The sequence below is a fragment of the Myodes glareolus genome, chromosome 19 (genome assembly GCF_982192425.1).
Source record: "Myodes glareolus chromosome 19, mMyoGla1.1, whole genome shotgun sequence".
Classification (NCBI taxonomy): domain Eukaryota; kingdom Metazoa; phylum Chordata; class Mammalia; order Rodentia; family Cricetidae; genus Myodes; species Myodes glareolus.
In genome coordinates this window covers 43203661-43216909 of record NC_142044.1, presented here as the reverse complement: position 1 = coordinate 43216909, position 13249 = coordinate 43203661, and the positions used below count along the sequence as shown (strand labels likewise).

Here is a 13249-nt window from a genome sequence, read left to right as displayed (position 1 = left end):
ACTGAGAAAGAGCAGAGCAGAGCCTCGGTAAGACAGGCAGGGATACAGGCAAAAGCAGGAGGTGGCTGGGGCCGGGCTGGAAGAGAGTCATTTTCACTCCTTCCTCCCCAACAGCAGTTGCTTCCTCCATGAGGTTGGAGCAAGCATTTCTGTCATCCCAGGCTCTGCCCTCCCCTAGCAGCTCCCTGTGGTTGGCCCCAGCTGTGGCCGCAGGCGGCATGTTTAGTCACCCCTCCAGAGCAGGCAAGAATGTACCTGCGTGTGCTGGCGAAGCATGAGCAGAAAGGGCCTGGTGCTACCATAAAAGGAAACATTCCCCATTCCTTCAGAAGGAACTGTTTCCCAGGACTGTCCAGGCCCAGTCCCTGGATGACTGGAATTCCTTCAACTGTGTGAGGAGGAGTCAGAGACTTCACTACTCAACAGGAAGTGGGATGGCCAACACACATGCACACACAGACACAGATGCACACACATGCACAGAAACAGACATTTGGGCAGCTGTGTTCAGTCCTATTTACACAGAGAAGCACACTTGCGTACACACAGGTGTGCCCTGGTGCATAAGAATGTGTACAGACATGAGCAGGAACATGAGTGCGTGGAGCAGCACACACTCAGGATTTGTGTGCAAAGAGATCCACTGAGTGCACGAAGCAGTACGCACAGACACTTGTGTGTAAACAGATCCACAGCACATGTATGTACTTACGTACATACACATACACAGAGGCCTGCAACATAGAAGGTTCAGCCTACCCACCACCCTCGGCTCTTCCTCCTTGCCCTTTCCTCTCCACTTTCAGAGGCTCTTTCTGCCATCAACAGTCCAAGCACAGGTTCAAAGGAATCCCAACCTGCTTCGCCAGACTCTGCTGAACTACTGCTTTCAAAGAAGAGCTGCCAAGAGGCCACCTCCTCCCTTCAGGTGAGGGCCCCCAACACTTAGCACAGCACAGCCAACTGCTTAGAAGTGACTCACACAGAGCCTCTTAAATCCTCAAAGTCTTTACAACCTTTTCAGTCTGTCTCCTGACCTCTTGGATAGCCAAAGGAAGCCCTCCCTAGTCAGGTAAAGCAGGAGGTAGCTGGCAGTGTGACGGCCTGATTTGTCTACCTTTTCTCAGTCATTTGTTTGAGATGTGCCCAAGCTCAAAGCATCCTTTACAGATAATGGCATCAATTCTCAAAAAGTAGTGGGCTCTCAGCCTGAGCCAGTTCACCCTGCTGCCAACCATCCTGTGTTCTGGAAGGGACTCTCCTTGGTACTAGTGCCAGCAGCCCTGCCTCACACACTGTCGGTGTCAGTGGCTGAGGACACACAGAGGCCAGCTGAATGGTCAAAGAGTTTATCTGAAATGCCCTTTGGTCCGTCTTCTACCTTGGGGCTTGGGAGTTAACAGCCACCAGCATAACCGTATTCAGAAACACAGGCTCTGAACCACCCAGGACCCCATCTCATCCCAGGCCACACTGCAGAGGATGTGGGCTGAGGCAGCACTGAGTTTCAACATGGTTGCTAGAACTACAGCAGCTGCGGCCTTTCCTCAGTCGGAATCTTAACAAAGCACTGAGCAGGGGACAGTGGCTAGCAGAAGGCAGTCTGGCTACCGCTGCCCAGACACCCAGAGCAGTTAGAAAGGAAGCCATTAGCTGTGCCCTTGGAGACCTCGGCCCTGCCCTTGACCTCTGGGAATGAATAGGGTCTGCTCTGAAGACCTGCAGAGATGAATGCTCAAGGCCCACTCAGGATGCTGTCCTTAACCACCCCACACTCTATCTCCAAGCTCCCAAAGAGCCTTCCAGAACCACAAGAAAGGCTCTCGTGAGTGAAACACTCAGCAGCCAGGCTCTTCCCGCCCTGAGCTGACTTTAAACCCAGAAGCTGAGTCCATGGAATGCGGTCACAAGCTGATGTGGCCACCCTGAGTGGACAGGTTTCTAGCTAGCTCAGAAAAATGCCTGCGGCCTAGCTGCAGGTGTTCCATCCCAGGCATTTAGATTCCTACACATAAGGGGTGGGGGATGGGGGGAGAAGCCATGCTATGGCTCACTTCCTCTGTGAGAGGAGCTATGGCTGATTCTTGTCCATAAAAGGCCGTGAGGCTTCAGACTACTAGCACAGTGGTGACATCAGCCAGACAGGAAGTACAGGAGGAAGGGTGCAGGCTGTTACTAGAACTGACTCATAGCCAGGCTCAGAGAGTGTACCTCCCAGGAGAAACCGTCGTAAGGCCATAGCTGGGTGAGTGCCCTGCCTGAGGAACCCCCACCTCCAGGTCTACTGGGTTCTCTGGGGCTGATAAGTGGACAGGGTCAAGGTAGACCAACAGTGGATGGCAGTGGAGTAGGCAATGTGCCTCCTTGAGTCAGGACCATGACAAGCAGCCCGCTTCCGAATGTGCTCTGGAGAAATGACACAGCGGACCTGAGGGGGGCTTACTGTATGCAGACTGTATAGGCAAGGTGACTTCTGCACTGGGTCACCCGAGGCAGACACTGAAACTCCAGAGTCAAGCCTCTGGGTACTGTCTGGGTGTCAGCAAGTCAGAGCACAAAGGATTATGCAAAGCATATAAAATGCGGGTTCCAGTTCAAAGTTAGAAGTGGGAAGGCCTCAGTGTAGCCTGGAGAGGAAGCTGACGATTTGACTCAAGTAGGCCTTTGTCCCGAAAAAACCCTACAGGCTAGGTCCAACCTCTCGATGCACAGAGGCCAGAGCCACGCATGAGAGCGACCCACGCATCATGAGAGCGAGCCTTCAAGCAGCTCTGATGGCATCTCCCCAGCCAGTCCAATCACAGCCTGGGTGACAAGCACTTGGGAAGCAGACGGAAAGGTGAGAATAAAGGGTGCAAAAACCGCTTCCTACTTATTACCAAAGGTTACAGACAGGCTGAACAGAGGTCTTCTAGCCGTCTCTAGCAGGCAGCCCTTTAAGAAGAAAGCCCCTTGCTTTGTAAGCACACAACGTGGTCCAGGACACTCAACAGCAATCCCCACTAGAGACAAATGGAGTTGGCCCTGTGACCTGTGCTTCTCTGCAAGACCTAGTCCAAGAAACCTGGGCCCCAGATGCAAAGGGCGGGAGTCAGGCAGCCCTCCCTGTCAGGCCCTGATGATTGGAACAAAGCTCCAGGACTGACTCTGGACCTTCAATGCGCTAAAAGTGAGACCCCTTTCAATACGCTAAAAGGAGCACAAGTGAGCTATTTCCACTTCTCTGCCGGCAAGGCTGAGAGCAAATGTTTTTGACTGGCCCCTCACCTGGCACAGGTGGCTCCAACAGGTTTGTCAGGTTGGAAACCAAAACCACCTGAATGCCCACTGCCCACGGAAAATGCCTTCAGGAAGCACCCAGTCAGCTCTGCCTTGCTCAGTGGACCCCTGCTGGATCCTGGACAGGTGGTAAGGAGCCACAGCTGAGGGCTCTGCAGAGCTGTGGTCTTGCAGAAGGAGAACAAAAGCAGACTAGGACAGACAGGAGCCAGAGACACAGTCGAGCAGGCTGACAGAGAGCTGATGTGCAAAGGACAAGCACTCAGCCAGCCCTGGGTGAGCTCAGGGAGACAGTGAGGAGATGACAGTAGGGGTGGGGTGCTCTGGAAGACGCCCTGACCTCTAGTAGCCTTGACAGTCTAGGGAAGAGTATACTGGAGGCTGCCAGGAGGAGCAGCCACAGGGGCACAGCTGCACACCCTCTCCTTTCAGCATGGGCCTCGGACTACTCTATTCTGGACCAGCTGAAGGTGGACAGACAAGACTATGAACGGAGAGTGAGTGAGTGAGTGAGTGAGTGAGTGAGTGAGTACAAACATGACTATGAACAGGGTGTGTGTGTGTGTGTGTGTGTGTGTGTGTGTGTGTGTGTGTGTGTGCGTGTACAAACAAGACTATGAACAGGGTGTATTTGTGTGTGTGTATAAACAAGACTATGAATGGGGTGTGTGTACAGACAATACTATGAACGGGGTGTGTGTGTACAGACAAGACTATGAACGGGGTGTGTGTGTGTGTGTACAGACAAGACTATGAATGGAGAATGAGTGAGTGAGTGAGTGAGTGAGTGTACAAACAAGACTATGAACAGGGTGTGTGTACACAAACAAGACTATGAACAGGTGTGTGTGTGTGTGTGTGTGTGTACAAACAAGACTATGAACGGGATGTGTGTACAGACATGACTAAGAACGGGTATGTGGGTGTATGTCTGTCTCTCTGTCTCCCTGACCCTATGCTATACTGACTGAATGCTTAAAACATCTTATGTCCTAGGGAGTCAATCCTGAGCCAATACCCCGGGGGTCAAGATTCCAGGACCTGCATGTGTGCAGGTTGCCCACTTGTTCACCTCTCTTTGGCTTCAGGGAATTATTTTTGTTCTCATCTGATAACTTCACTCCAGAAAGCCAACGGGAAAGCAAAGTGTCTCTCTTCTCTCAACACAGCACTGTCTAGTGCTAGCATACCAGAACACAGCCCAGGACTTGGGAGAGCAGGACGCATGCTGGTACAGCAATGCTAACAGCAAGCACACATGGTCTGTCCACTGGATTTTACAGGTAGATTTTTTTATGGTAGGTTTTGACTATATGTATGCCTCGTGTGCCTGGTGCCCTCTGAGGACAAAAGGGCATTAAACCCAGTAAAACTGGAGTTACTGACATTTGTGAGCCACCATGTGGATGCTGGAAGAGCAGTCACTGCTCTTAACCACTGAACCATCTCTCCAGCCCCAACAGGGAGATTATTTTATAGTTACCTTTTTTGAGGGGGTGAGGGTGGATGGACTAACAAAATCAATCATAGGGTCAAGTTTCCAATTACTCTCAAAATAGCTTTGCTGACCCAGGTCAAAGCATGAAGGGAAGGGGGCCACTGTTGAGTTGGACAGAAACCATAAAGCTGAGTTGTGAAAAAGGATCACTATTGGGCTAGCGATTCAGCTCAGCAGGTTACTTGACTCGCAAGTCATCTACTAGGTTCAATCCCTAGCACAGAAAAGGTAGGAAACCAGCAAAAAGGACCCTCTTTAGAAAGGGGAGCCTGAATGTGAGGATGATGGAACTGACGAGATCATAATGTGGTGGCTTGCTCCAGGAACAGACCTGCTGTCCAGGGGCAGCGCGGAGGGAGAGGCTCCTAGCTCCAGAACTGTGGGAGAAGTAGGTAGGAAGCTCGTGTGTCTGTTTTTCTATTGGCCTAGGGGACAGACGGAGGGATGGATGGGCAGATGGACGGACAGATACACACACACACACACACACACACACACACACACACACACACACACAAAACCTGGAACAAAGTGACATCCTCCTAGAAGACCCACAGAGGCCATTATCAGCTCAAGGCCTTACTGCTACAAGACTGAAGCCCCTCTGGAGGCACAGAAAAGTCAGCCTACGCCTGTGGCTCTGGGGATAGTACCTGCCCGTCTGCCAATAGCAAACAGGACTAGGCACTGGGAAAGTCCCATAGAGGCTGTGCTTCAGTCTCCTATTGACCCTTCTCCAGGGACCTACCGCACAGGCCAGCACTGCCCTACAGCCACTCCTGAAATTCTTTAGTCTGGCCATGTCAACTGTGTCAAGTTGAAAGGCAGAGAAAAAAAAAAAACTAATCATGTAATCATGGTGAATGGTTGTGCCATAGCCAGGCCAACCAGCAAGTGAAGAGGGAGAATCCTACTCTATCTGGGCCAAACTCCATATTCTTCCCAGAGATAGCTCTCAAGCCTTGTTTACAAGGCTTCTCACTACACCTAAGACTGAGGGGCCAGCAAACGCTTGGCTGTAGCCTACAAAGTGCTAACTGGTTTTCTAACCCCATGCCTACCCCAAAGTTCCAGTACACACTACCTCTGTGTGGGATCCTCCCTGATTGATTGATATTGAGGAGCTGGGGTATCTGGTACCTCTGGGTGCCAGTCAGCAATCCTCTAGGCAGGACCTGATTCTGCAAGAGTAGATGGTCTACAGTGTACAACACACAGGCGGCATGAGGCTGGCCCTGGGCAAGGACGATGTCATGCAGTCACAGGGCATGGCCCTCCTCAGGGAAGCCACACTGCCTCCTGAGTACACGATGAGGTACAAAGTTGGCTCCACACCTCCCAGCAGACAGTGAGACCTTTATGTGAGAAGGCTGGCCAGGATCAGGCCTCCTGGTTGTCACATTCCTGCTTAAGTGGAGTCTGCGCATCTGTGGCTTCCCACTGTTCCAACTCCAAAGCTGCCACTCAAGACCTGAAATACTCTCCTGGCCTCTGAGGAGCTGGGGACTTTTTGTTCAGCAGACCCTGGAACCAGATGGGCAGATGGAAGAGAGGTGAAGGCAGGTCTCTCTCTCACCCCCACTAACTGTCAGGCTGGGAAGAATTCCTCCAAGGACTAGTCAGAAAAGAAGAGGGGCAACAGTAGCCATAACCTCCCGTTCAGAGGCTCAAGAGACCACAGTTCCCATGAATGACACATCAGCTAACACATCTGAGCCCATCCCCTCACATGTGAGCCAGGGGACCATGCTGGGACGGGAAGGGGACACAAACCTCACTGTCACTGTTGACCCAGCAAGGTCAGTCAACCACCAAGAGCATGTGCACATCCACTGGGCACTGGAGCAATGTTCAGTGACCACCACTTGCAGGGCAGCTTTCACAGAGAAGCCAAGGAGAGATGGAGAGGAGGGTAGCACAGTGCAAGCCAGCTCTGCTGGTTCCCAAGAGGGAGCCAGACCTAGCGTGGAGCTAATAATAAGCGTAGCTTCTTTTCTACCTACACTGGGAGATAACTGAGCTCAGGCCGAAGTCTCTCAACACTCATTCTTACCAACAAGGGCCCCAGAGAAGGCTGAAAGCACCCCTCCCCCAGCCCCAGGGATCTGCTGCCTGATTTCCACATGAAGCCCCTGTGCCAGCCCTGGGATGCATCTGCACCCAAGCTGGGGGCAGCAACACAGGTTCAAGTTCTCCTAAGGATGAAATGCCTCTTAATAGCCAAGAAGGAAGAAAAAGAGAAAATACATGGAGAGCCAGAGTTAGAGTGGTAAGACGACCACGCAAACACAACCTTAATTAAACCCAGGCTGGAGATTAAGACAACAAACAAAACTGTGCAGGCACGTCTGGGCTGCACCAAAACCACTCATTATCATAGGCCGGCCAGGTTTCCCATGGCCTCTACCTCCACGGTGCTGTTCCCTGCCACACCAGCCTCAGCAGCCACAGCCTCCTTGAACTCCAAGACACCTGCCACCTGTTGACACTGCACTGGCACCAAGTACCGACAGCAACAGCTTGCTTTTTATGCATCCATAGCCCCGGACAGGTCAGCAAGCATCATGTCTTTTCTATCCATCTGGACCGTCAGGGCCTCCAGGAACAGGATAATCCTTTTGGTATCTTGGCGTTTTCTATCACCTGTTTGGTGGCCTAAGCTGGACACCATACACTTCAGTGTCCTATCCTGTGCTCATGGCAGACAATACCCAGATTCAAACCCATAACAGTACAGGGTCCAGACAACTGCTAATTAACCAGAACTAACAATCAGAATAAAATATATCTGTAAAGCTTAGTCTAGGGGTTTTCAACTGGGGACAATTTTGTCCATCAGGGAACGTCTAATGGAAGTGGCTGGGAATAATTTTTGTTACAAATAGAGAGAATGAAAAGAGGCCAGGATACTACTATGCATCCTACAGTATCCCAAAAGTCATATTTGAGAAAACCTGGCTTAGTCTGGCAAACAGGTAAAGTAGCATATAAGTTACCATCCAAACCAGGATAAAAATGAAAGAGCCACAGACAGTAACCAAGACTATATGGGCCAACCCAGCACAGAAGGATTCGAAGACAAGGAAGGGCCCTGGGAGGGATCGAAAAGCTTGTCTCATAAAAGTTCCCAGACAAAGCCACCAACTACCCTATTTGGCAGAATAAACGCTAGTATGTCATAAGCCACAACCAACTCAGGAAGGAAATTTTTGTGTAGTTCTTGGGGGAGGGGAGGCAGAAGAGGAACCATCTGGCCATACCTTTTAAGACACGAGGAAGGGACAAAGCAGATCTGCCCCCTCCCCCACTGGGTGGGCAGCAAGCCCTAAGGCTTCACCCCAAAACAGAGAGTAACAAGCTCCAACAGCCTGAAGAGCAAGGCTCCACCTACAAACCTGGCTCAGGGTAAGAAGACAGGGTCCCTTTCAGAAACACTCTCTACTAGTGACCCGTGGTGTCACAGGCAGGCTTGTGTGACTACCTTCCTTCATAACCCCAAGAACAAGATATCTAATGCTAAAGGCTTTGTGGGCCCACTGTGTACAATAGCTCAGAATGGGCTTAGTAGGTCCACTTAGGGGCTAACGAGTTCCAGCAAGCCCAAAGCAGGAAGCCAAGTGGGGGCCTCTCGGACTGAGGGTGGGAAAACATTGGTCCCAGCGACTGCACAGACCATTCCTGAAGCAGCACAGGGCTTGTAGGTCCCCACACTGACAATCATTCCCTCCAACTGATCTTGCTGTCATGGTCCAAGTCACCTCCTTCCCTACTTAGGCGGCTCTGCCTCGGACAAGATACATTATCTTATCTCTTTCGCTTAACCATTTCCAGTCTGTGTGACTTTCAGAAATCCTTCCCCAAACTTGCTTCTTATGAATAAATGAAAACTGGCTAACTCTCTTGGGAAAGAGTCCTACAGGTGATCTGTTGAGAGTCCGAGAGTCCAGCTCCAACGACCGGCTGCTGGAGTCACTCTCCGTGGCTCTCCCACGACGGCCTAGCAGCAGCAGCCGAGATCCTGGGGGAGAATGAGAACATGCCCTGCTCAGGAAGACCCCAAGTGCACTCCTCGCACTGCGTCACTGCAGAGCCAAGGGAAAGTGACTCATAACCCCCAGAGACCGAGACTCCGACTCCTCTGGAATCTCACAGAATGTTCTCCCACCAGACTGCTCTCGTTAGCACTTTCAAACAGACATCCTACTTTAAAACCAAAGGGCTGGCTTCCACAGGAATCCTGATAGATGTGAACATAAGCCAAAGGTTAGGCCAAACTTACACATCCTGCCTAATTAATAACCCGGCCGAGAAATACCTTGAGCACAGTGCCATTCTAAACTACTAAGTCGGGGCAAAGCTAGAATGAGGGGCATCACCACCACTGCCCAGATGGACTGTGGGGCTTAAAGAACAAAGGACGCGAAGGAAACCACTACCAAAACAAGACGGCCACACTGTTTGGGAGCTGGACCTGAGCAGGACTGCATATGCTAGGGACTTGGCAACATTCTAAGAATATGAGGGCAGCATGGACCTAGGCCATTCTGAGGAGAGAAAATAAAAAGTTTAAAATGCCTGACTCCAGCAAAGCATTGCCAGGCTCTGGTGCAAAGCTGGCGTGATGTAAATCTTCCTTGGGGGGGGGGGGCAGAGGGCTCCCCAAAGTAGCAGTCATTCACCAAGCACAGTGTGCAGGTGAAGCAAGTGTGGAGCCCTGAAGCAGAAAGGCCTGCTGGAGAAATGCATGGAGCTCCCTGAGTGGGGGTAGGGCGGCCCGACGGTTCTGTGCATGTCCACCCTTAGATCTGCAGTCTAGAAAAGTAGTCAGCTGACAGGCAGAGGCTCTGACAGAATGGAGGTTAAGAGGCCAACAGTACAGACAAGGAGCTACAAAGCCAGACCTAAGGCCAGAGCAGTGAGGGTAGGAAGAAAATGGGATCAGAAACAGCAACAGAAAGAACACCTACAGAGTATGCTGAAGTCAGGCCTGGGGAAGCACAAGACAGGGGGATTCTGAGTTCAGGACCATCCTGGGCTACATAGTGAGGCACTGTCTCAGAACCCAAAGAACAAAAATGAAAATCAAAGTGTTGGCTGAGCTGGGGAAAGAGTTGAGGACAAGAAAGTGAGTGGTAAGACTAGGTTCCAGCATCTAGTAGCAGTATGTGAGGTCGGCCTGGCTGTCAGCGATCAGGGACAGCACCAGTGCATAGCCAGGCACCGATGGCAGAAACCACTCCAGGGGATGAATGGAAGGCCCAGGGCTGAGGATGAGCCAAAAAGGAGTGCCCACAGGCAGAAGCAAGAGAATCATGGAGACAGCCAAGTAGATCGGGAGAAGGAGTCTAAGGGAGCAGACCTGAAGGAAGGGTGGGGAGTGGGAGACTGCCCCACACCAGGAAGAGGGGAAGAAGTATGGAGGTAATGGGTGACCTGTCAATCATTCTAACCAGCAAGGAGCCCAGGGGTGTGTCCAGGAGAAGGGATGAATGAACAAACATCCTCCCAAAGCACTTTACTGTGACAGGACAGAGAGCACAGGCAAGTGCAGGGGTGCAGCCACCAGCTGACACTTCACATCGGTTCTCTAAGGGGACCGCGCTCCGGTGTATTACCAGCTGTGCACGAGGAGCACAAAGGGAAAACTCGGAGAAAATGAGGAACGGATCCGAAAACTGATGAGGGAAACTCTCCGAAGGATGAGTATGTGAGAGAACAGTCAGGAAGTGTAGTCTTTAAAGTTTCTAGAACGGTCTATCAACATAAAAAAATATTGTTTACATAGCCATGGGCCCTGGCTCTTATATGATGACACACCTCACCAGCCACTAGAGCAACGGAATTCCTAGAAAGGCCAGACGAGGACCTCAGTGCCCCAAGTACTCACCCTGCATCATGCTCCTATAGGCAGTATCTGTGATGGCGTAGATGTGGGGCGGCATCTCGTGCCTCTTCTTGCCCTTATACATGTCCACGATCTCCTCTGAGTAGATGGGCAGGTTCTTATAAGGGTTGATGACCACACAAAACAGGCCTGAATAGGTCTAAGAAAACAACAGGGAGCCATGGTTTAGCAAATCTGAGTCTTAACAGCACTCAACCTTTGTGTGGCTGAGGGTCCACTGTGCCCCACGCCACAATTCAACCTAGGGCAAAAGTGTTCTCTGGTGTCCCTGCTCCTGCTGACGCTGTCATAGTGCTCTCTCAACACAGGTGGCTTTGTATGCTGACAAGTATGCATCAGACAAGGTCCATATCGAAACACACACAAGTCCAGTTACAAAACTCAGGTTCCAGTTAGGCATGGTGGCACACACCTTTAATCACAGCACTCAAGAGGCAGAGGCAGGCAGATATTTGAGTTGAGACCAGTTCGGTTCTACAGAGTTAGTTCCAGGACAGCAAGGGCTACACAGTGAAACACTGTCACCAAAAAACAAAAAGAAAAAAAATCAACAAGAAACCTCAGATTCTAGGAGAATGAGATGTGTCTGTCATTGTAAGAGATGTACAAAGATAAAGGATTCAGCTGAATCTCAGAAAACTGCAAAGTACACGTGATTCTCCATTGACAACACGTGCACTCCACCCTCCAAACACTGGGAAAGCTCACCATAGAGCCTCGGGGCTAAAAGTTAGCTCATGCCCTGCATTCCTCTGCAAATCTTTCAAAAACATAAAGGCCACTTTTGATGTCCTCTGAAAGCCTTCTCCAGGGGCAGAAACTCAATACCCTTAATGCCAGACATTTACAACACAGCATACCCAACGTTCCAGGTCTGCTTTGACCTTTAAAAGCAAAGCCCTGGAGTCAGATACCCTGAGTTCAAATCCTGACTGGGGTGCAGTAGTGGGGTCTGTACCCTTCTTCCTCCACTTCCCAATATGCAGAAGAGCATGGGGGGAGGTTGGCATCTTACTGCATGGTGAGGAATAGGAACACACTGTTGTTCAGGAGAGCTGCTTCCTACAGTGAGCTTACACAGCTCTTCCCTCCATGTTTCTGGAGGAAATGCCCACAATGCCTTGTGACTAACTCTAATAAATTTCCTGATTCTTCCAAATGCACAGATGGCATACTCCTAACCAGTACATGAGAACTGTTCTTGCCAAGAGCACCCAGGGATGCTTGGTTTGGGGACATGGCTGTCTTCAGACAACAATAGCAATCTCAGTGCTATCTTTTTGGGAAAACAATCCCAAGTTGGAGGGAAGGAAGGCTGGGGAGCAAGGCTCGGCATCCCAGGCTCCACACCAAAACTGCCTGTCTGCTAAGAGACAATCAACGGTCACAAGGCATGAACTCAGGCCTCAAGAAAACTAAGGCCAACCTCCTTGGTCTGGAGGGCCAATTCTCCAAAAATCCTGTTTTCTTCAGCCATGCTCCCCTCATCTTCCTGTACAATCCTATCCTGATCCAGGAGCAGCCCATCTGGGGAGCGGATCATGGAATGCATCCAGCCCCTTCCACCGGTGCTCTCTCTAGGAAACAGCAAGGCTCAACCCAGGGGTTCACACAGAAGCCAGGCATGAAGACAGGGCTCTTCCCCAGCACTGACCAAAGGTTCTTCTTGGAACTTCAAACAAAAGCTAGGTTGAGGACAAAGCTCAAAGGACCCCACCACCCAGACACTGGTCAGCTGCTCTCCCAAGGGTCTGTACCCTAACCAAGTGCACTGCTCTGCACTAGGAAGAGCAGCTGACCTGGATACTAACGAGACTTCCTTCTTCCCAGAGAGTTATGGGAGTGGGATGGGGGAGGGGTTCTTCTGTCATGTGTTCTCCTTCCAACTACTCTATTTTCAAGGGACCAAGAAGGTCAAAGCAAAGAAACCCAAATGTGGCTCTGGCTTGGGTGCTGCAAAAGGAAGAAGGGAGCAAGGCCATCTTGTGGTATCCTCTGTGTGTGGTTGTCAGATGGCATTAGGTGGGGACAAGATTGAAGGCCAGAAAATAGTGAGGTCATCCCGGGATCTTCAAACAATTGAACTTTGTTCTCGGCCTTAGAGAAAAAAAAAGCCTATACTCTAGGAAGTCCAGCCTGATAAAAGCCAAGGACACATGGTCCCACATATAGGGTGTGCCACAAAGCCAGATGTTTGAAACAGCTGGCAGAAACAGAAGGGGACAGAGGGCCATTAGGACCATTCTTTGGGACAGCTGGATGGGCAGATGACACTGCAGAGGCTCTAAAGGGCTCTGGGCTAACCCCCCAAGGACACCAGTCAGCTAGGCCCTGAGAAGGGGGCACCCAGCTCAGGTGGGAGGAAGGAGCACATTAAACGCTCATGGGGGCACAGACACTGAGCAAGTGGCTCTACTCCCACACAGTCACACCAGGGAGCTGCTCCATTCACAGGCCACAGAGGCTCTTTGTGCCCAGTCGCCCCCTGTCCCAGAGCCTCACTTCCCTCAAAGCAAAAGACAGAGCAGCTGTGGTACAGAATTGGCTGTGCCGCCCACAAAGCTGGG

At 51.1% G+C, this 13249-nt stretch overlaps 1 protein-coding gene across 1 annotated transcript in view; it reads right to left on the bottom strand.

The window, feature by feature from the left end:
- Myh9 (myosin heavy chain 9) overlaps nucleotides 1-13249 on the bottom strand; it is an 83625-nt gene that overhangs the window by 38729 nt on the left and 31647 nt on the right. The window contains exon 3 of the mRNA XM_048427378.3: nucleotides 10665-10821. Within this exon, the coding sequence (XP_048283335.2) occupies nucleotides 10665-10821 (157 nt within the window). The remainder of the gene's footprint in view (nucleotides 1-10664; nucleotides 10822-13249) is intronic.